The 24868-nt window shown below is 28.9% G+C and overlaps 4 protein-coding genes across 4 annotated transcripts; 2 read left to right on the top strand and 2 right to left on the bottom strand.

The window, feature by feature from the left end:
• Positions 1-1019, top strand: LOC126554413 (uncharacterized). The gene is made up of 5 exons (XM_050209485.1): positions 1-186; positions 335-506; positions 605-713; positions 778-847; positions 926-1019. Exons 1-4 carry the CDS (start codon positions 154-156, stop codon positions 779-781), a joined length of 318 nt encoding a protein of 105 aa, XP_050065442.1. The 5' UTR covers positions 1-153; the 3' UTR covers positions 782-847; positions 926-1019.
• A 5392-nt stretch (positions 1020-6411) lies between these two features.
• Positions 6412-13017, top strand: LOC126554408 (uncharacterized). The gene is made up of 4 exons (XM_050209482.1): positions 6412-6578; positions 6802-6960; positions 12683-12818; positions 12899-13017. The coding sequence occupies exons 1-4, from the start codon at positions 6456-6458 to the stop codon at positions 13015-13017; spliced, it is 537 nt and encodes a 178-aa protein (XP_050065439.1). The 5' UTR covers positions 6412-6455.
• A 3280-nt stretch (positions 13018-16297) lies between these two features.
• Positions 16298-17905, bottom strand: LOC126554407 (uncharacterized). Its single transcript, XM_050209481.1, has 4 exons — positions 17650-17905; positions 17336-17452; positions 17066-17262; positions 16298-16502 (listed from the first exon to the last, which is right to left on the bottom strand). The coding sequence occupies exons 1-4, from the start codon at positions 17662-17664 to the stop codon at positions 16343-16345; spliced, it is 489 nt and encodes a 162-aa protein (XP_050065438.1). The 5' UTR covers positions 17665-17905; the 3' UTR covers positions 16298-16342.
• Positions 17906-20507: 2602 nt separating this feature from the next.
• On the bottom strand, positions 20508-21197 carry LOC126554409 (uncharacterized). The gene has a single exon (XM_050209483.1). It carries the CDS (start codon positions 21168-21170, stop codon positions 20508-20510), a length of 663 nt encoding a protein of 220 aa, XP_050065440.1. The 5' UTR covers positions 21171-21197.
• Between the last annotated feature and the right edge of the window lie 3671 nt (positions 21198-24868).

The raw sequence follows: 24868 nt of genomic DNA on the forward strand, positions 1-24868 counted from the left end.
AATACAATTTTAGATCTATTAAAAAATCTACAAATATCCAACTCTACATTGGACGAAAATGTAATTTCCAGTGGACAAAAAAAAGATTTTGAGCTGCACTACACATCAATATATCCATTAACGGATCTTCAAAAATTTCAGAGAACAAACAAAATGCTTGAAACAGAATTTTACTATGAGTTAATGGTAACATATTAAATTAATAATGTTGTTACTTTTTAATTTAAATTTTTCTTACATCCTTTCATCTGTATATTATGGTGTATTATCAATTTCTTAAAAATCCAATTATTAAATAAAATTCATGTAACTATTAACTACACATGATTTTTAGAAGAAGAAAGTGGCATCATTTGGTGGTGCTGATGTTAATAGTGCACTAAGAATTATTATGAGCAAATTATTTTCAAATAAATTGGGTATTGATATAACTCTAACTGGAACTTCTTTGATATGCAAAGATAAACAGAGTTTACAAAAGTCAAATTTTTATAAACTTATAATAGGTATTTATAAATATTCATTACCTATTTGGTTAAATTCAAAAAATCTAAATAAATTGGATAATTAGATAATTTTTGATTTAATATTTAATTATTCGCAGAGTCAATTAGAATTTTATTCAACACGGCTACTGAAGAGCAAATTAAAAAGCCTATAGCAAGTTGGTTAAAACATGCAAAAGAGCGTTCAAACAGACAAAATAATACACTGTAAATAATTATATAAATAAGTAATTTATTTTCTTGTTAATCAAAAAAAAAATATATGTTCTAGGTAAATGTTCAAAGACGAACAACACATACAAAAAGAAGATGACATTATTTTAATTAAATATATATTGCAGGTAAATCCTATATCTTTAAAATGTTCTTAATAATTTTTCATTTATTTTCTTTTTAATTTAAAAAAAATGTTGTTCTAGATAATTGTTCAAAGACGAACAACACATACAAAAAGAAGATGACATTATTTTAATTAAATATATATTGCAGGTAAATCCTATATCTTTAAAATGTTCTTAATAATTTTTCATATATTTTCTTGTTAATTTAAAAAAAAAAAAATTGTTCTAGTTAATTGTTTAAAGACGAACAACACATACAAAAAGATGACTATTATTTATACATTTATTATAATTATTTTAATTAAATATATTTTTCAAATTATGTTAATTAATTTTTCAATTTATTATATTATAATAAATAAAGTATTATATTCAGTATACAAATACATTGTTATTTATTTATTTATTTTGTTCTATTCATTCCATTCAATTAATTAAATTAATGAGACTTTTTTTAAGAATGTAAATGTAAATTTTCTCAGACATATATATACATACATAGGCATAACTTGGCGGGAGCAAATGGGGGCAACTTCCCCCACAGCCTAAAATTGGTGGGGACATTGCCCCCACAAACTGAACTATAATATTATTTAATTTCAGGCTGTTCTGTGGCCTATAATGACGTATAGTAGGTTTAATTTATGTTAATGTTTATTAATATTTGTTAACAAATAACAATATTCTTATGTTTAAAAAAAGTTGTTTTTAATAAAGTTTCTATGTAATTATAAATATTAATTATGGTTTTGAAAAAAGTAGTTATTTTATTATTGTTTGGTATAAAACTTAAAGTATTTATAAAAAAAATGTTAAAATTTAAATAAGATTATGAAAATGTGTAGAGATTTGCAAAAATTGTTTTTGCCCTCACATGAAAATGCCCAATAGTTACGCCTTTGAAAGAAAAGGTATGTTAAAGGGACTTCCACAGGATGGTAAAAAGTAAAGTCTTAGATCTATAGTATATATTATATATATAAGTATTATATAATATACATTTATGTGACTGCAGTCCATGGACATCTTTAGGACCATGAAAGGTTATTCTTTATAGACTTAAAATGTAAGTGAACAGGACTTCCGTTGGAGGTACAGAATAATATATCCTGACTTCTATGGGATGGTAGTATGGTTACTAGTCTTCACAGGACATTCCTGGGAAGCGGACATTCATAGTTCTGTTGGATATAATATGTCCATCCCATATGTAGACTGTGACCTACACAGGAAGATCCCAGGATAATCCCGTTATCCTATTGGGAAGGTAATAAAACATGCAACAGGAATTCCTTGTGTTGTCAGGGATAATGATAATTAAAAATCGAGTCAAACTCAATTGTGATGAATAACTGTAGGTGCAGTATACTAGTATAGTCTATGCCCTATGGTAAAAACTAAAAATAGAATAATAAATAAAAGAAAATTAAATTGAAATCATAAAGTTATCAGTAATACAAATTTGGCGCGTAAATTCTTATCAAATCAATCGGGTTTGTTACTATCCAGCCGGAAATTTTACGATTCCTGATAAAGCAATCCGATTGATTACCTCCCCTACAGCGGATTGAAGAACTGCTGTATTTAGGAACAACTAATTCCAGCGGATTACCGATCTGCTGAGTTTCGGAACATAAGGGTTGTAACGCTGCGACTCGATCAGCGGTTCGGTACGATCAATCTACATTGTAACGCGGTGTCTCGATCGGCGGTACTCGATTACAAGTATCACTATGATGAAACGATACTTGCTCGTACTGTCTGTGCTTCCGTTAAATCGGTAAACACCAGATACGGCAAGTGAGAGCGGCGGCGGAATACTACGTTCGGCGGCGGCGGAATACTACGTTCGGCGGCGGCGAATGAAACGGCGATACTTGCCCGTACTGTCTGTACTTCCGTTAAGACGGCAAATACCAGATATGGCAAGTAGGTAGCGGCGAAATAAAACAAGGCAAGTCGCGCTGTTTGTGCTTCCGTTACGACGGTAAACACCAGACACGACTGCTGACGAGGAATGTGTTTTTGCCGGCTCACCGGGGTCTATTTACTATATGTTATGATTACGGCGGATTTTGAGAGCATCGACTTCGGTGTGTGGCATTTTGTTGGTATTTGGTGATACCTCTTCCGCGGATAGTCTCGTGAAGTAGTGGAGTGCGTCCTGAGATACCCTTTAACTCGTGGCGTGATTAAGTTTGCCTGTAAGTTGTGTTTTTTCATCTTTAAATGTCGCTGGTACGCATCGTTCCAAGAGGCAGGCGAGTACCGCGACATCTAGTGCGGTTTACTTGCACTCAGTATGGAGAAAACTGTACGCGATAGTTCCGGAACGGTCTGCGGGTGGCGCGTCGTTAGCGCATTTATACGCTATTTGGAGAAACATAAAATAGTCAATTCTGTCTCGTTACAAGACAAACATAAAATTATAGAATTTGCTAACTATTTAGTAGACACATACATAAGTGAAAATTCAATATTTCCTCCAGAATTGTGGGCAGAAAAAATTTGTAGCTCACAAAGAACAATGAATGCATGCGAATCTTTTCATTCGAAATTTAAAAAATGTTTTGATTCTCCTCACCCGAATATATATAAATTTATAGAAGTTTTAAAAAATATGCAAACTGATACCACAATATTAATAAGAAGTAGTCTAGAAAAACAACGAGTACCTAGAAAAGCAGTAAGACAAAGAATAATATTTATAGAAAATAAAATTAAACAATTAAACAATATAATAGAGATTACAATTAAAGACTATGTTAATACATTAGCCAATAAATATAAATACAGAAAATGATATAATTATATTTTTACAATTCAATTTTAATTTTTTTTATAAATATGTACCTATGTGATTGATAACATTATATTTTTACAATTCAATTTTAATTTTTTTTATAAATAAGTATGTTATTATGAGTTATAATTTATATTATTATGGTATTATTATATTTTTACAATTATTAAATTTAAATTTTTTTGTATAACTTGACATGTCTTTATTTTGGCAACATCACTTTAAGAACCCCTTACAATAATTAACCGTAGATGAAAAGGTAACACGAATTGCGTCCAGGACGCAATTCGTTCAAAAAGGTTCGTTTATCTGTTTTGGTACGCAATTCGTGTGTACCCAAATGAATACACCGTTTGGGTACACCATATATCTAGAAAAATAACACGTTTGGGTACATAGAGCCGGGTACCCAAACGTGTTGCTTTTAGGATCTACTGTACCCAAACGTGTTACAGTCAAGTTTTCATAATTTACAATAATCACACATTTACAGTTACACATTATGAAGCTGATAACACTAGCTGTCATCACTATAATTCACTACATATACTACACACTATTGTAACTTTTTAGGTAACTTCGTATTTAACATTTATAATATCCTCATATATGATAACAAATAAGAAGGTTCTTTTCAATTCTTAAAATTTCCATACATTATTTTTTTATTATAGTAATACACATATAGCGTATTAGCGAGGGTATTTATATTTTTCCCAATATTACGACGACGTCTATCGCCAATAAGAATAATATTCTATTGTTTTTTTTTTTTGTCATAGTCATCCGTATATACGTATTTTTTAAACAAGACAAAAGGTTTGCGCTGCCTATAGCAGCGTAGTTCAACGTGTTAAATTTAGTATTACCAAAAGCTATTTTCTTTACAATACACATATAACTAGAGAATTATTTTTAGGAATTTTGTATGACTATAAATTATAATGAATCAAAAAAAAAAAGAATTAATTATATACATTATTATACAATTATTTTTCGTAAATATAAAGTAGTTAATTTTCCATTTTTTTTTTTATGAACGATACAGTAAAGATTATAGATTTACTACCCCCTTAGTTTTTCCGCCTCATAGGCAGATGTGTCATATGCTTATTTGAAAAGCACACATAAGGGGGGGTTCTAGAATAGTAGGATGTTATTATCATAATAGCACCTTCAGGTTTCAAATTAGCACTCCCAGTTCCCATTTAATAACATATTATAATATAATTATTTTTAAATATTTTGAGTACATATTACATTATATACAGTATAGTTGCTTAATAGATTAAATAAATCAAGAGTAGCGATTATATTAACATTAATGCAATTACATTTTTATTATTATTTATTAGTTATTAATTTGTCTATAGAAGTATAGAAGTATACCTAACTACTAACTAGGTTATTAATGTTTTAATTTATTATATTTGTATTATAATTTAAAAATAAGAATATTAATAAGTAACAATTTAAAATTATTGTAATGCAGTTTATTATATTATTAGAGGGGTATTGACTGTGAGCCCCCACGGATCTGTGTACCATCAATTATTCCAGCACCTCTACATTCACACTCAATGTGCGCTTATGTAAAGGGCCCATAGATTAAATTTGCACCGAGGCCCATCTAGTTCTAGCTACGGCACTGTATGAAGTATAATAATTACTTATGAGTTTCTACTTATTTTTTTCAATCTGTATTTTAAGGTAGTAGTAGCAGTAGTAGTATTGAACCTTTTCAAGTGAAACAAAAAAAAATCAAAAGAACCTAGTAAATCAAATCAATTACAAATCCAAGATATGAATTCTGATTGTCTAACATGTATGTAATACTGTTGTTATAATATCCCTTTATATAATTTTGAATATTTATATTCATGTTTTCATTTCTTCACATAGCTGCTTTAAAAACATTATTCGATATGGACAATGATTCTCAGATGTGTGATGATTATAACATATCCTGTAAGAAAACATTTAATTATTTTATTAATACATTCTTAAATTTATATTGGCAAATATTTAACAGTATTTTTTATAATTATAATTCATTAAAATATTAATTTATGTTTAGTTGTTTCTAACTCTAACTCTACATTGGTTACGTCTTATACTCAAACAGCGGATTCAAATATAAATGATATTAATATGACAGGTATACAATTCCTAACTAACTTGGTGTTAATAATTTTTTGTTAGAAAATATATTAGGTACCTATCTATTAATTATTATTCAACTTATTTTTTTGTAAGTATAGATATACAATTGGATAAAGGAGAAAATGAAAATTTAAACTTTACTGGTAGGTGAATATATAAATTACTAACATTCTTTTATTTAATATATTTATCATCCAATTAATAATATAATCAGGTAGGATATTCTTAATATTATTTAGTTTTTTATGTTCTAGAATTGGACAATGTAGGGATATATTCTAGTAAATTGGATCAAATACTAATGCCGGGTTGCATAAAAGCGATTATTTAATGAATTGTTATTTTAATGAAATGTTTGTTTTAATGAATGATTAAATATTTTTAATGAACCGATTGTGTTGCATAAAATATGTATTAAATTGTTTTTGGTTTATACCTAGTATGTGGTTTTTGATTAAGTTTGTTATCACCAAATCGAGATGATATTAGAATAAACTATGAATCATGATAATATTATCGTAATTGTCATATTGTTAATTGTTACGGTCTTTGCCCTGTGACTGGTGTATATTATTTACTTTCGTTTTCATAATTTCGTTTGTGAATTTGTAAAAAGGTGTAGGTACCTATAAAACTAAAAAAATGGAAGACGTGACGATGTGTGACGTTAAGAAGAGACAACGAGGTAAAAATTTTACAGAACACGAAAAAGAGGTTTTAATTGATCTGATTTTGCCTTATAAAGCAATTATTGAAAATGTAAAAGTAAGTACAATTTTTATTTAAATTAACTGAATTGTTACTTTTTTGTTGTAATAAAGTAGGTACCTATTAAAATATTGTATTTTAATATTAGGTATTGTTCATTAAAATATGAAAATATTAATAAATTATAATATAGGTATTAAAATAATATAAATATTTACTAGTTGGTAATAATATCTTTTTGCCATTCAATTTCTGCATTAATTTAAAATAATTTGTATAGACTGATGCTGTGTGGAACAATAAAAAAAATGAGGCATGGTCAGAAATTGTTGTAGCATACAATGCAAATCAAACGTCTGGTGTGAGAAATATAGCCCAAATAAAACATTTGTATGATACACAAAAAAGGGAAGCTAGAAAAGAAAAAAGTCAGTACAAGGTCTGTATAATTTTATAAATTATAATATTAATTATTAGAATATTTATGGTATCTATCTATATCAGTAATACCTATTTTCTTTAATATGTAGTATTTAATATTTAAATTAATATTAACAATAGTATTTGATAAATTTATCTTTAGTCGTGAAATTATAATATAAGATGATAGGAAGTACTTATTTATTAATCATTTGAATATGTGTTGCTGACAATATTACATCAATTTAAATTTGTACAATTCATTAGTATAATCATTGATTATAAATACTATAGATAGCTCACTGCAGTATAAAATACGCTGCGTGGAAATAATTTCCGATAGAGCGCGATAAGCAATTTTGTCTACAATAAAATTAGATATTATTTATTTCCTAATCGACCACCGCGCCGCCGCATCATCGTTGCCGGCCGTCGTCGCACGTAATCGTCGACTGTCGTCGCGTGTCGACCCGCGACCCGCACTCTCCAGTCAAACAGTTTGCGCCCCCAGACCGACGCGCGGAAACTTTCCATTATGAGATCACATAGCTTACGATAATTTTATTTAGTTGTAAAAAATTGTGTGAATTACGATTTTCGATCTTTTTTCATATCTCTCATTAAATATTATGAGTATGATTGTATTAAATGTTGAGCTCTTAATATCAAAAGAATAAAATACTATGACGGAAAACTTACAAAAAACCAGAAATGTCCAATATTTTCTAAGTCTTATACTGAGCTCAAAATGGATTAATAATTTTGAAATTTTTAATGAGTACGCACGTTAGGTAGTTGGTAAAAGTTCCAAGTTTCTAATTCTATTATATTGTTGGAGTTATGGCTAAAAGCTAAAATAGATTTCACGAAAATCCTGAATACTGCATATTCCCGTTTTTTGTCAATTTTTCGGTAGTTATCGCCCACGCTTGGAAAAACTATTGAGAAATTCAAAAAATGAGCTCCTAAAAGTACCATCTCGAGAAAATTTCTGATTTCTTGATATTTTTTTTATAACACGTTAGCACATATTTAAATCTAACTAGTTCTCCTTGTATTGAATTTGGTGGAATACGAATAAGGTACTATAGAAAACAAACAAAACTTTTTTAATGTAGTGTCTTAAAAAATTATAAAGTGTTATTGTTATACCTATAAAGAAATAAATTACATGCTTATAATATTTATAATTATACAATTAATAATTGAAACACTTTAAAACATTATATAAATTATTAATTATAACAATGCTAATTATTATTTATTATTTATTACTTATTTACATACATTACATTATTTATTTTCAAATATTTTTAATTTTGCGTTATTACTTGCATTTTTTGAAATGAATTCGCCTTTTACCCATTTACACTCTTTATATATACGTGTTGTTAGTAAAAGTTTTACTAAATATAAATAATGTTCCTTGCATTTTAATTCTTCGAAGTTTGATATTTTTTTATTTAATCGTCTCTTGATTTCGTTTAACATTACTTTAGCCACTCCTTTTTCACTTTTTATTTCATCAAATAGCTTTTTAAAAACTTCTAGACTAATATTGCATATTAATATTAACAAACTAGAAGGATTTTTTAAGCCTTGACTACAATTTTCTTCAACATATTCAAAAGTTTTCAATAATATTAATAATTGATTAGGTTCATTTAAATTTTTTTCAGTTGTAAGATTAGCTTCGCAATTTTTACACTGAAAAAAGTCAATACAACGCTTAGCCAAGTACCCAGCAAAATAAACAACGGAACATTCTTCCAAGTTTACTTTTTTTACTGTTTCCGTGTCAGTCATGTCTGTAAACTCTGACTCAGATGTAAATGATAAGTTAGAATCAGTTGAGTCCACGTCTGAGGCTTTGAAACAACAATTGTCTGGTATTGGGTCTTTAATTGTATTGTTAATTTCCACGTCAGATAAAATATCAACAGTTAAATAATTGTCTGAATCTGTTTCACAATTACACTTTTCTGAAACTTTCATCAATGAAAAAGTACAAATACTTGCAACGCAACTACGGAATATTCTTGCCGTTGGATTACGAGTGTACCCATTTTTTTGTCTCATAATAGAGAACATGTTTTCTAAAGGATCTTGATTTACTCGGTTTGTTAACAAAAAATATGATTTATTTTCTTCGTCGTAATTTTTTTCATTTTCGTATAATAGTTTTATCGCAGTTAGTGACCACACCATCCCTGAAAAACACGGTGGTACTGACATTGTATTTGTCTTTTGATTGATCTTTTTTGCGTCCCGAAAAGTTGATATTGATTTATTTATATTTTCAAAAATATGAGTATTTTTAGAGTTCATTGGACGCCTATTTCGATTAATATCATACAAATTTTTGCTGTTGCACGCGTCAAATGTATTGTTCATTTCGAGTAAAAAGTCGGCTGTGTCTTTAGCTGTTTTTGATTTTAATTGACCGGTGATAATAGATGTTTTAATAGCTGATGAAACGTTATTACTAAAAATTTGTAGAGCTAGTTTGCACGACATTTTCTGAAATGGGTTGGGATGTAAATGGGACGGCGATATTTTACACATAGCACGAGCTTTGGTACTTAGTGAATCGAGTTCGTAGGTTTTTATGACATCTTTAAAAACTATTTTTTTATTTTTTATTTGAATATCGCCGTTTAATAAATTGTTTCTAATACTCTTAAATATGTGTGGTATATCATAAATTAAGTATAGTTTTTTACCGTGTATTTCTGTTGTTGGGTTCGTTTCAGTACCTCCCAGTAAAGAAAACAATTTCCTATTTTGAGATCCTTGGTCACATATTAATGCCGTGGGCAATAGTCCAATATTTAAAATTTCTTTAACTGAATGTTGTAATAAAGTATCTAAATCATTACCCTTAACACCATTAGAAGTTAAAAAATAACATAATGGAAATTTCCAATTAGTGTATAGCCCTCTTACCATAATGACTAGAGCATGTTTGGCCAATTTTGGAGATCGGCCTAATGGACCCAAGTCTTCAAAGCCCTCAATTATATCAAGAGTTTTGTTATACTCTATACATTTCATTATTGCCATCTCATCAAATAATATGACACACCGTTTATCAATATTGGTCATCGTTGTAACTTTTAATTTCATTTGATCTAAATAATTTTGAATGAAACCGGGTACATAATCAATAGATTTTAACCATCGACTTACAGTACTTTCGGCCGGAAGGACTATACCATTTCTCCTTAAGAATTTGTATGTTAAAGACGATTTATAATAAAGGGACATTGATAATTTTTTTTCTGATTTTGACCACGGGCGACGGTTTTTATGCAAAACTTGCATAGTCATAATGGCTTTTGAGTTAATTGAATTAAATTTAGTATTGTTGAAAAATTGTTCAATATATTTTTTTTAACATTTTTTTTTTCATTTTTTTTTCTTTAAAGTGCTAATGAGAGCCCGTTTTCTTTTTAAAATTCTTCGAAGGTTGTTTATTTTATCTTGAAGTATAATATGTTTTTTATCTGTTATTGGAAGAGGCAGAGACAATTTTGTTTGAGGACTTGGTAAATCTATTAAAGACGATACCCAGGACTTTGTGGTTGGTGTTATAGATAATGAAGGGCTGTTTGGAAATAAATTTTTGCAAACCGGTGTTGATTGTTTTTGTACAGTATCATATTTACGCGTAGGTGTTAAAATTTTGAATGAATCTGGTGATGACAAATTACAATCTTGAACACTAAACCCTACACAAAGTGTTATATATAATTAATTTTTTACTTTTTTTTGTACCTTTACTTTATTTTAGTCTATACCAGAGATATTCAAACTGTGCGTCACGGCTCTCAATTATGGCCCACCATTTTTAGTACCTATTCTTTAGTCAGAGAACGTAATTAAAATATTATGATCAGTTATAGCATTTATTATAGCATTATGATATAGTTGAGGCAGTGAAAGAGAGCCCTGGCAAAAACCAGAGTATAAAAATTACCAATCATAAATATTTAATTAAATTTTTTCTTTACTACCTATTTATTTTTTAATTGACTTATTATTCAGTCGTATGATAAATAAATGAATATTAACACATTATAATAATTTACATACATAATAAAACCATTGATTTTTTTGTCATTACTAATTTGGGGGTTGTTAGAATATCATATAGATATAAAGGAGCCGTGAGATGAAAAAGTTTTAATACCACTGGTCTATACTTTTTCGTAAAATTATAACATTTAAACATTCTTAAAAATATCCATTTACTTCATAATAACGCCCTAAGGAACAACATATTTTATAAATTTGATATTAACATAAATGTATGATTTATTATTTAAATTAATTATTTATATACATTGAGTGAAACTAATAAAATTTAATCTAATTTACTATTGATTTACCTGCTAAATATTTATTCGGAATCGCATTTTGTTTTAGTTTCATTCGTTTCGAATTCATGTACATAGTGTCATCAAAATGATTGGAACATATATACCTCTTTCTCAATTTTTTCGGACTCAAACTTTCTAAGTGAATATTTCCTAAAATAATATGGAAAATAATTTTTATTTTAACCAAAAACATAATTTATGTTTTTATAATATTTTTTATTTTGAATAAAATAAACTTGCCAAAAAAAATAAATACTTTAAATAAATACTTGCCAGAATTAAGTATCCATTGATTATGCAATTCGATTTTTGCTGGAAACGGATGGAAAATATTTTTTGAAGTCCTTCTGGTCAAATTGCAATTAAAATAAACGCATTTATCTCCGGACATTGTTAATCAATAAAAAAAAATTTGGAGATGATTTTTTAGTTTTCACAATAAATTAAAATTCATAAACACAAGCAATCAAAATAACGCAGTACATAGATAATAGGATCAGAGACGATCGATGACTGTCAAGTGTTAACTGTTGTCTGTTTTAATTTTTATTCTGGTCGAAGTAAACAATAATACCTATATACTATAGTATGATCACAACGACGAGTGAGAACATCGCATCTAATTTCTAGAAATCCCTTTATGATTTTTATAATTTTGTATCAATTAGCTGTGGTTCGTGGCGTATAAGAATGTTATTTTTATTATTTATATGTAATAATAATAATATAATATACAAATATACAATCGCCAATTAAAAATATATAATAATAAAGTTATCGTAGCTGGCCCAGTGGAGCAGCTATATTATGACGGCGTGACGTATGGTTATAGTTGTATGGTTCAGTGCGGCGAGTGCGGGATTATACAATATTATTCTATTTTTATGCTATGTTCTATAAAAGACAAGTGATTTATACTGTGGCTCCGTTTAATTAATATTTTGACGTTCAATTGAATAAAGTTCAATGTTTTGAAGGCCTCCCATTCATAGGTATATAAGTGGTGCGGTGCCGCGGCGGAGAGCATATTATTATATTATAATCGGAGCAATAATCGAAATCAGGATTCAAGACGTCTGTCACTGCTGTAAAGAACCTGAAACTGATCCCCACTTCTATAAACTATACTAGCGAGTTTTACGGCACCCGCCAAAACTAAATATTACGCGGAACGCCTCGTAGCGGCACCCGCCACTCAACGCGCAGCGTATTTTATACTGCAGTGAGCTATCTATAGTATTTATAATCAATGGTATAATCAACCAATTTAATTAACATTAAATTATGGCTTAGAGAAATCACTCAGCATACTATGTTACTATGTTACCTTGTGATTTTATACTTAAATATCTAATTTAGGTGCAGCATTATAAAACTGGAGGTGGTAAAAATGCGTCAACATTATCAGATGTTACACAAAAAGTAATAGGTCTACTCGGTGACAGGATGGATCCACTTTTAAACAATGTTGATTGTGATGCTGGCTATAATGCTAGTTAGTAAAAAATTACTTCATTAAATAATAGTATAAGATAAAATTACATAAAACATAATTTAATAAACTACTTTATTCAGGTGAAGATATAACATTTTTAAGTGGTGACCAAATAATTGTTGAAGAAATTTCAGGGGATGAATTAAGTTTTCATTGCTCAAGTAAGTATATTATTAATAAAATAAATTTAATGCATTAAACTGACATCCAACATGTACTTACATCAGTATAGTTTCTTCACAAAAAAATTTTATAAACAATAATTACAACCAATAGATATTTATTTATATATATAAACGGGTAAGAACCCTTTAAAACAATTTGATAATAGTACAGCGTAAATATAAATTACAGTGTAAAACTTACAGTAGATAATAGAAGTAAACTTAATAAGCAATATTAACATTTTATCAAAAAATATAAACATGGTAAAAAAAAAAAAATCAGAAATATATAATACAACTAATTAGATAATACAGATAGACACTACAATTTAATATATAAATTAATTTACACGGAATGTAATGCTAAATAAACATTATGTTTAAATACTTGACGTGACATAAAAAAGAAGTCAATTTTACTAGCGACACTATTAGCCAAAGTAAGTACTCTGGGGAAGAATGATGCGGAACAATAGTTGGTGGTGTGAGATGGAAAAACGAATATATTTTGTGACCTGGTCCCGTGATTTCCAAATTTAAAACTAACCATGGAAAGAAGTTCGGAGGAATCAATGTTACCATTCAGTAAATCGTATAAGAACATCATGTCTGCAACACTTCTTCTAATTTCACATAAAGACACCCCCAGATGGGTTAACTGAAAGTAATATGAGTAGTATATATTTGTATGTTCTGAGCACTTTTTTTACAGGGAGATTTCTTCATTTCAAGGGGGCATTTCTACATGCTCCACCGTGTAACAAAATTCTCAAAAAACCCTAATGTATGTTCTGAGCACTGAGCACCTTTTTTACAAACAGATTTCATAAATATCAGATAAATCATGGTTTTAAAAGTAACAATCTGACTACTAAAATTAACAATTTACAATTTATTTATTACTTATACATGTTGGCTACACTGAGCTGTAATTCTTTAGTAACAAAATTAATTTTTTCTTTACATTTTAGTAAGTGATTAACCATCGTTAAACCAAGTGGTGTTTTATGTTTATTTTTCCATCTCTTAAGAATATTTTTTTTTATAGTTGTTACTACGCTAATGTGGACTGTATGGTATATATAGGTATATGGAATAATAATGAACAACTATGTGCTGGTTGACTCTATGCCGGGTGGCGGCCTACTATTTTAAGTAAACAATATGATAAAATAATTACAGGGGCACAAAGGTGCCGGCCGGCGTAGGGCTCTTAATAATAATACACAAATAATAAAACATAAGAAAGGGAAAAAAACTAAGTATAATAAACCGTGATAATATGGTGTTGATGGCTGGACAACTGCAACAGGGCAACGACGTTCCTGGTGAGCGATGGTGTTTAGCGGATAGTGGAAAAAACGGCAGACGTGATGGTGAAACTCGGTGATTGCACGGTGCCGGTGATCGTTACGAAATGCGCTGCGCGGTGACGGTAAATTGACGGTGACAACACAATATAACATTAAAAACGATGGGTGAAAAAAAACGGTTCGCATCACACGCGCGCCAACAGGTAACAGTCCGAGGTATCAGGTATGGCTTTTGGACGGTATCTTTATCCACGCTATCATAACTAGTTGCATAACGCCCAAACAATAGTAATACGTTTTGATTTTCAATGTCATTTAAAAACATAAACTTACAAAAAACTAGTAATGACATTTCTTCATTAGTTTCTTTAGTACGAAGCAAATCATTCCCAACATATCCGGAATACATTACATTTACATCCAGATTACAAACGTATGACATGTTACCATCAAAAATACCTCAAAATAAATATTTATTGGCTGATTGTGGTTTCATATACAGAGGAGTAAAAGATGTTGTAGAATGTTTTTCCTGCGGACTTGTCTTACACGATTGGAAAAAAGACGATATACCATGGATTGAACACTCGAGACATAATCCGGAATGTATATATGTATTATTATCAAAAGGAAATCACTTTGTTGAATATGTAAAAACCAAATGCGGAAGAGCTAAATGTAATTGTGAAATTGAATCATATGATACCACTTGTTAGTATATATTAAGATGTATACATATGAATAAAAAAATGTTATATAATATGTATCGAATAAATAATCGAATTCTATTAAACAACTTAAATATGTTATTATTCAATCCTTTATCTTGTAAATACGTGACCTAATGGATAAGGCGTGAAGTTCTGTTTAAATAATATAAGGTTTAATTTCAGGTTTGATGCAAATTAATGTAAGTATATAATCATTAATAATTAATAATTCTTCTCCCCTCCACACTTATCAATTAGGTCACGTATTTACTTTTTGCATTTTTTTTAAAAAATAATTTTTAGTATAAAATGTTGTTATACTTAGCAATATTATCAGTAGATGATGAACACTCTAACAATCATAGCACTACTTTAACAAACGTAATTCATTAGAACGAAAAAATAAATCGATAAGAATTTAAAGACCGCTAGCTACAATATGACTTCGCCGGTTGTTTCAAAGTCGGTATTCGAAATTCGACCGTACGGCAAAAAAAGTGTAACAGTTGGATTGCTTGTTAACAAGAAGATTTCAATCGTTATATTATTAGAATGTAAAATAACCAAAAAGATTTTAAACCTTGATGTTGAACAATGGCTTACATTAATGTGTGAAAATAATTACAATGCAATTATCAATAATCTGCAAACTCGATGTAAGCGTGTAAGAATAACTGACAATTTAAGTTATTCTGTTAATGTGAAACAGTCTTCAATTATATTACATTCTAATGAAAATGATATTACTTTATCACATATCGATTTACACCGTTTGAAACAATTGCAACACTGTATTGATTTATATATTATTGAAAAACAAAAAAAATTGTCAAGTCATCAAAAGACTTTTGACACGGCATATTCACTAATTATGGCAGATGTAAACGGGTTACCTTCTTCTTGTCGTCGGAATGAATTTACAAACCAATATATTCAGAATTATGACTTAAGTTATAGTAATATGGAGTCTAACGATATTTCTTTTATGTATGAATTATTACAGTATCATTATAACTCACTATCAGATATGATATTACAAGACTTAGTTGTCTAATTATTTTCTATCAGCTGTTAACCAGTAATTTATATTTATTATTATTTTTTTTTTTTTTATTACTACTTTTTACTATATTTTAAAATAAATGTACGATTAGTTTTTTTACATACATAAATAAAATACTATGTATAAATATATAATTTATTTAATTGATATACAATGTGAGTGATGTATAAATATGTTTCATAACACAAGTATATTTAAACTGAAAATTTTTTTATTTTGTTTAGTACATATTATATATTCAAATTTTTTTCTACTTTCATTAATAAATACATTATTATGCCTTTGATAATTTAGATCTTACTATCTTCCTCTTTGGATCAGACATAAAGCGTGTGAATATTGTTTGTACAACTTCTGTTAAATTATTCTTAAGTTCTTGATCTTTTGCCTGATCGGTTATTGTTACTTTAAGGCTACATTCAGCTTTTTTCCATCTATAAAAAAATATAAATTTTTTTTTAATCTTACTGTAATATGAATATTTAAAAAAACATTTATTACAAGTATATTATATTATGGATCTGGGTAAAGCGGATAGCTGGACAAAGTAAATAATGTTAATACATTTTTGAATATTGGTGATTAAATAATAAAGAGCATATAAGTTGACAGCTATAGTTAATACTTTGATGTATGATTTTAAATTTCCCCAGTAATTTTCTTGTGCATAAAGAAAAATTATCTAATAAACATTATTATGTGTTTGGAATTTTTTATTTTGAAAATTAGAAAATTTTAACTTTAAATTAAGTTAAGTTACTTTTTTTTCAAAGTTAACGTTTAACTTAACGAGTTAACGAAAAAAGATTTGATTAACTTTTAACTTAAATTAACTTAATTATTTTAAAATAACTTAACTTAACGAGTTAAAAAAATTCGTTAACTTGTCCAGCCTTGGATTTAATATCATTCACTAGTTTACATTCGCCATAAAAGCATTTATCCGAAAAATAGTCCTGGTCTCTCCATATATAAATAATATAATATATTATATTACCTGTTCTTGATATCGACATTCTTAATATTTTCTAGTTTATAGTGGCTGATGGTCCAGTACTCGGAACTTTTTTCGTCAGTTGGAGATTTAACATTTATCAAATTATCACCTTGTTTTACCGTAATAGTATTTATGATATCAGTTTCAATTTTTTCATTTTTTAGCAAACTTTCAATATTATCCAAATATGAAATATTCTAAAACAAAAAAATAAATAAAAATGTAATTTTTTTTTTTTTTACTATACAGTAAATGTTTTGTTTTACTTACTTTTCTAGCCATTGTTTTGTTCTTATTTGATTTTACTTGTTTTTTAATTTTACTACGTGTATTTTGTTTTTTCACCGATTTAACCTCGTTATTCATACTCTTATTATTATAATCGTTCTGAAATAAAATAAAATTTGGTAACTAAAAATCTAGTAAAAATATAAACGCTACACCTATTTATTTACATCTTTAAGTATAATATCGTACCAACATAGTTCAGTATTATACAAAATAAAATATTGTATTTAGTCATCTCCCAAATATAACTAACAAATATAATAAATTATATAAAAAACATATTATTTTGTACTTACATCACTTTCGATCATCGATTCTTCGTTACTACTATTTAATGAGCTAACAAATGAAATTTTTTTTTTTTTTATTATTATTATTTATTTATATGTAACTTATTACAGTAGCTAAAATATATTGAGTGGATTTACGTATTGTCTCTAAAAGTGCCTTGCTATTTTGTATTGAATGTTTAATTTATATTTCAGTTGAAACACACTGAAACGGAAAGGGTAAAATTATATTGTTTGACGGAGATGGTAAATTATGTGCGATTATATTTTTTTATTATTTGATATCTATAATAATAATAGTAATAGTAGTGGGCAGCGCCTGCGATAACAAGAATACTGTAGCTACTATAGTATACCTTGACCTATCTTGAGTAGGTATATACTAATAGTATATTATATCACTACTCATATGAATAAACGTTGACATAAAACATAATATGCAAAGCAACATCCAGGGGGGCGTTTGTAGTAATCCCAATACACACGTAAATAAATATTGACATAAAACATATGCAAAGCAACATCCAGAGCATTTGTAGTAAACCCAATACACACGTATTGTGTTATACTATTATTTAGTGTAAGAAAAACATCATCATATCATGCACCTCACACTGCTCAGCACATAAACACACGGAAAAAAGTTTTTTTAATATTTCAACTTCTCAAAGAACATTGTAAGTATAAACATAAAATATAAAATAGTTATAAATCTAATTTAATTTTTTTTAACTTATCTAAAAACATCCACAGTTTTATCGTAAACATTGAACAACGGTCTCACAAACTTATAATATATTGTAACGTGCCACGTACAATCAGTTGAATGATGTCGATTTGGAAAGGTTTTGTGAAATAACTGAACTCTCGAAATTATTCTAAGTGTTTTTTATTTAAAATTATTCTAAGTCCAATTAATTAATTTAATAAAACTTGTGAAAATATTCTAAGTCCAGGAGACATAAAATATTAAACTGGGTGACGTGAAGGTGCTTGCGCTAACTCTGGTGGATCACGTCTGAATTGTGCCTAATCTGGGCCCCCTTATATATCGTCCAGGGACTCCCGCGGTACCTTCAGATCCCTGATGGTCATCTGCACCTGCATCCGCTTCTGCCCACGCTTTGCGTCATCCGGCCGATAGCGTGCGTCAATTATATGACTATAATATTCTATCGGGTGAGTGATTCCGCAACTAATATACTCTACCGGGTGGCAATTGCGTATCCATAATATGTCACCGGATAGTAGTTATATATTATTATCTCCCAGCGGATAAGAAGCACTCGGGCGATGATACTTTTGATTGTTTCCTACTTTTGTTTATTAGATCCGGTCCTAGTCCAACCACACCCAATCATTGCTTGCCTGGTTGCTCACCCTAACATAACTATAAGGATATCCTTTATGCCCCCATGGTTTAGAGTATTGTTGGCTATGGTAATTTATATATTACATTTAATATGAGTATCAGAGCACGTTGCACCTCCCCACGAAAAAAAAGGTTTATGTCTCAAAGACAGAAATCTTTCAAAGTTCAGTACAAAATAGTTAAGTTACAAATTATTACAATGTTATAGTGTTTACAATAATCGATTACAAGTCATTGATATAAGACATACATTACAATTCTCTGTATGCTTTTACATTTAAAGTATTTTCGTTATATAATATGAATATATGATGTATATGTTGTATATATAGTTTTGATTAAATATGGATTGATTACACTTACAAATGGTTAAATAGTTTGATTAAATATTTTGATTATAATATAATTAATGATTATATGGTTAGATTAAATATTTGGTTATACAATTCTATGTTTTAAATATGTTGGTTAGTTTTCTTATAATTTATAATTGTGATTACAATAAAATATAGTGTTAGTAAATAGTACAATATAGTGATTATAATTGATTTGATAATTCCAATAAAATATGTGGTTAGTATATGTGTTGATTACAATAGTTTCTTATATGGTAAATTAATTAATACAAATAATATTTTTTTTTACTTATTATATATTTTAGTAGTACAAAATCTATAAAGTTCCCCACAATTCAAATTTATTTCCATATCCCAATAGTAACTTATTCGTACAGTATGTTTTCTTAAATCTAAGTGTATATATATATTTATTATCATTCCAGTTTGTATGTTTTTTTTTATTTTATTTACTCAATCAAGATTCGCTGCCCATGGAATGACATACTAATCATTTGAAGTACGTCGTCCACATTGACAACAACCCTAATTGATTAATACGTTTACTTGATCACTCTTTACTCATTGGGGATGCCATAGAATCCACCCCATCGATCATATGTCAAATGTTATGTCGACAGGTGTTTCGTACAGCCCCAACCACTTCGTTTTACCTGATCAATTCATTCTAGACATACATTTATCTACTGTAATTCAATGTATCTCGTGGATTCTGTATTATTTCGAGGTAATAGTTTAATTCATAACAGTATGGTTCACCAAATTCTCTGTCTATCGCTATATCATACAAAAATCTTTTGGCTGCCTCAATCATTTCCAATATAGTTTCGTCCTCGTGAGGTACGAGTATATTTTCATTAGCGGTAACTATATGAAAATCAAAACAAGCTGTGTAATTATGCCATTCTCCCCGTGTTGGATTAATATGAAATTGCGTTTCTATGTTAAACGATATTGCCGAAGCTAATTGCTCCATTCTATCCATTATTGGTTATTATTTATTTCGTAGAGTTGATTTGTAATTTATAGAATTATGAATTTCCGAAAAAGAAATTTTACGTTCGTATTTCGATTATTAATGTAACCGTTGTTTTTGTTTTATTATTACTTTTATTGTTATTGTTTATATATTTTTTTTAGAAATGTTTTATTAAATTTTCATATCGCTGTTTCCGTATCACATAATCAAATATACATTTAGTATACTTGACATCCATTCTCGGATCATGCGCATACGTAGTATGGTGTTTCTTTTTACATATTATATCATGGGTCTCTACTAAATTAAGTAGCCTTCCTGTTTTATTATATGTACCGATATCTACTTCGAAAATTATTTCCTTATTGCCTAATTTTTCAAACTGAATATAGAAATTTTTATTAAAATACTTATCGTGGCACGTTATGTTTAACATCGGATAATGGTCTAAATCTAATATTTTTAAAATATTTTTGTCCGAATGTCCGTTCCATACTACTATCACATTCTCTTTATTACCTCTACGTATATAACTGTCAATATATCCTCGTGTTAAATTATTTTTCGTCGAATTCAAACTCTGCTTCATTTGGTCCAGACAAGCATCTCTCAGATCAGTTTTTACTCTGAACACTCTTTTTATCTCTCTTATTGCCACCTGAAGCTCCGTCTCACCCATAGGTCGAGCTTCTTCGTTAAGTGGTAGCAAAAGAGGTCGTCCCTCCAGTTTCCTAATCTTAAAACGGTCTAAGCTATTGGATATAGCTCCGGAGATGACAATCATGCTCGTCTTGTTCACCATTGAGAACTCGAAGTCCATAATTATGAATTTATGTGTCTCTTTTCTGTATAATCTAATTTACTATCTTTATTCATGTTTTTTTTTTTCTTTTTTTTTATTTTCTTATATATTTTTTTCTTATATACTAGTCTCCCTCATCGTGTTTAACTCTGTTCCTTGTTCGTGTATTAGGTTTACTACATATCTGTATCTGTATCTGTTCACACATTTAAAATTATGGTGTATACTAATAATTAGTAGTACAATGGTCATCATTAGAATGCTTACTCCTACACATATTATAAAATTATAATAATGTATTTTAAATTTAGGATTTTCTAGTTTTGTTACGATTTGTGTGCTGGTGTTATTAATAATTATTTTACTAGTTATATTTGTTCTATCCTCTATTCCTTCTGTGGTATCTGACGTGATATCGCCATAGTCAAACTCATTTACTACATTTGTGGAGTCTATCGTTGTTAAGTTTGCTGTAATCATTTGCGATATTATTTCGTAATGGGTATTATTTGTATTTTTGTTATACTCGAAATTATTCAGTGTAGTTAAATTATAGTCATGCCCACTTGTCATGATAGGTTTTATTGTAGTTGAAATTGTCTGCAATGTTGGATTAGTTATGTTGGTTTTATGTAGTAACTTTGAATGTATTACACTTAGGTGTCTAACATTTTTCGGAAATAATATGAATTTTCATTGTCTAATCCTATTGTTTTCAATGTTAATTCACACGTTTTTTCGATAGTAAGTTTTGTTAAAGTGTTATTTAATACAATAGTCGTAGGTTTTATGGAGAATATACACCCTAGGTTCATATGTACCCGTGTGTTGTTCTTATCATTCAAAGCTAAAGTTATACGTTCCGTTGTTCCCCAAGTCGTTCGTTGAAGTTCAACACGACTATTGTTTACTTCATAAAAAACTATTGTTTCTTCATGGCTCGTTACTCCCTTTACCGTCATAATGATTAACCTATAATTTCATTACTTATTACTTATATTATTTTATTATTCTATTACTTATTACACATTTATGCTCTATATCTATACTTAATATTATTATTTTTTTTATTATATTATTATTTTTTTTATATCTATTTCTGTTCATACATTTTCAACAGTTGGTCCATTCTGTCGCTTCTTTTACGACTTACCATCACCCTTCGTTTCATTTCTTTTCTATATTTTTTCCTGTCGTGCTCTAACATTTCGTCAGCCTCCGGCATTACGTCTAACCAATCGTTTATTACTATACAAAATTGTTCTCTCAAGTCGTTTTTTTCATAAACATCATGTATATAAACCGTAATGTTTTTCGTAAATCGCTCTAATTCCGATTGTGAATATGGTTCGCTCAATTTCTTATTAGCATTTTCCATATGCGATTTTAAACAACTAGGTGCTTCGTCCCTTCTTAAGAAAGTAGTAACGTTATGTTTTTCCCGTTTGATCATGTCGTATAGATAATTTATGAATTTGGTTTTCTTTTCCCTAAAAATAAATACTTAATCTTAAACTACACTCTAAGTCTTATTTACCTTATTTATTTAATACTTATTTAATTATATTTAATTTCTACCTAAACTTTCGTATCGGATTTCTAATCATCCTTGTCTAGTTTGTCTTTTTCGTAATATTTTTTACATCATTTTTATGTACAGTCACCTTCCTTCTACCTCTCTGTATTACTACATTTTCGGTATCCAAAACCTCTAAAATTTCAAAAGGTCCTTTCCATAACGGACTTAATTTGTTTTTCTGGGTTTTGTCTTTCAATAATACCAAATCTTTCACATCTAAGTCTTCGCTAAATTCCTTTTTATCATACTGTTTTTTAGATTTTATCTTCTTATTAATTAATCTTTCTCTGGCAATTTTATGTGACTCCTGCATTTTTTGTTTTAAATCGAATATATAATCATCGTAATTATACCTAGGTTCAGGGCTACATTTTAACTTGACTGGTATGTCCAATTCTTTTCCATATAATAACGCGTAAGGTTGGTAATTAGTCGAACTATGTTCCGTTGAATTATATACGAATAATGCATATGGCAATAGTTGATCCCAATTATTTAAATCTTTGTCTACATAGTGTCTCAAATATTCGGCTAAAGTTCTATGTGATCTTTCTAAGCTGCCGTTAGTTTGCGGATGATAAGGACTCGTATTTATTTTATTAATCTTTAGTAATTTACACACTTCTGTGAAAATCTTACTAAGAAAGTCTGTACCTTGATCAGTTAATATAGTTTCAGGTATACCGTGCACACATACGAAATTTACTACAAACGCCTGGGCGATAGTGTTTGCCGTATGATCTGGTAACGGAACACCTAATGAATATTTCGTTAGATCGTCCTGCATAGTCAATATATATGTGTTGCCTATTGCAGTAGGTATTAGAGGTCCTACTATATCCATAAATATTTTTTCAAACGGTCTAGAACTTGTCGTAGTTATAATCATCGGACTACGGTGATGCCTATTAGTTGTTTTATTCGTTTGACACGACGGACAGTTTTTTATATATTCCCTTACTTCTTGTTTTAACCCTGACCAGTTGAATTGTCGTTTAATTTTCTTAACCGTTCTATTTAATCCAGCATGACCCCCTAGTAATGAGTCATGAAATTGCTTGAAAATAATTAATTTTTCCTCTTTAGTGTACTCTAATTTAGTACAGATTATTATTTCTATATCCGTATTTCGAAATATATACCTAATCATTGATCTTGTTTTTGTCCAGTCCAACCCGTCTTTCTTTCCTAACTGGTTCATGGCTAACTTATTCAAGGAATTTTTAATGCAAAAGTACTTTAGATTTAATAATGCAAAATGCATATTTTCACTTGTGGTTAATTGTTTTTCTTTACTTTTAGTTATCAAAAATATTATGTATCTTTCTTCGTAATTAAAATATACTACGTCGCCTATTTGTTTATTTGATTCTAGCATTTTATTCGTTCCAAATTTTCGTTTTAATTCGTAGTTTATTCCCGACTTAAAGTTATAATATTTTTCTATCTCTGATACAATATGATATTCTGCGGGTGATTCTAGTAATTCACCGTTCACCTCTTTCACATTACTATTCGTTATTGTGTTGTTTCCGATTTTTCTAGAAAGCTCGTATAACTTTCGTCCTTAATTTCTTTTATACTATACATTCTACTTAAAGCATCTACGTTTGAATTTTGTACTCCCGGTTTATATTTTATTTCGTAATCGTATTCCTCAAGCTGTATACGCCATCTCGCCAACTTTGATAACGGATCTTTTAAGTTAAATAACCAAGATAATGGTCTATGGTCAGTGAGTATTACGAATTTTCTACCGTAAAGATAGGGCCTAAATTGTTTAACCCCGTATACAATCGCTAAACATTCTAGTTCAGTAGTTGAGTAATTCATTTCACTTTTATTCAAAGTTCTAGATGCGTACGCTATTGGTAGGTCGCTACCTATCGTTCCTTGGGATAGTATAGCTCCTAGAGCCTTACCACTAGCGTCGGTTGTAAGTATAAATTGTTTCGTAAAATCTGGATATTGTAAAATCGGTTCTGCACAGAGTGCGTTTTTTAATTTGTCGAAAGCTACCTGACAATTTTCGTCCCAATTAAATTTAACATCCTTTTTTAATAAGTGTGTCATTGGTTTAGCTAACATACTATATCCCTGTATAAATTTCCTGTAGTACCCCGATAAACCTAAAAAT

Source organism: Aphis gossypii, unplaced genomic scaffold (assembly GCF_020184175.1).
Source record: "Aphis gossypii isolate Hap1 unplaced genomic scaffold, ASM2018417v2 Contig00485, whole genome shotgun sequence".
Taxonomy (NCBI): Eukaryota; Metazoa; Arthropoda; class Insecta; order Hemiptera; family Aphididae; genus Aphis; species Aphis gossypii.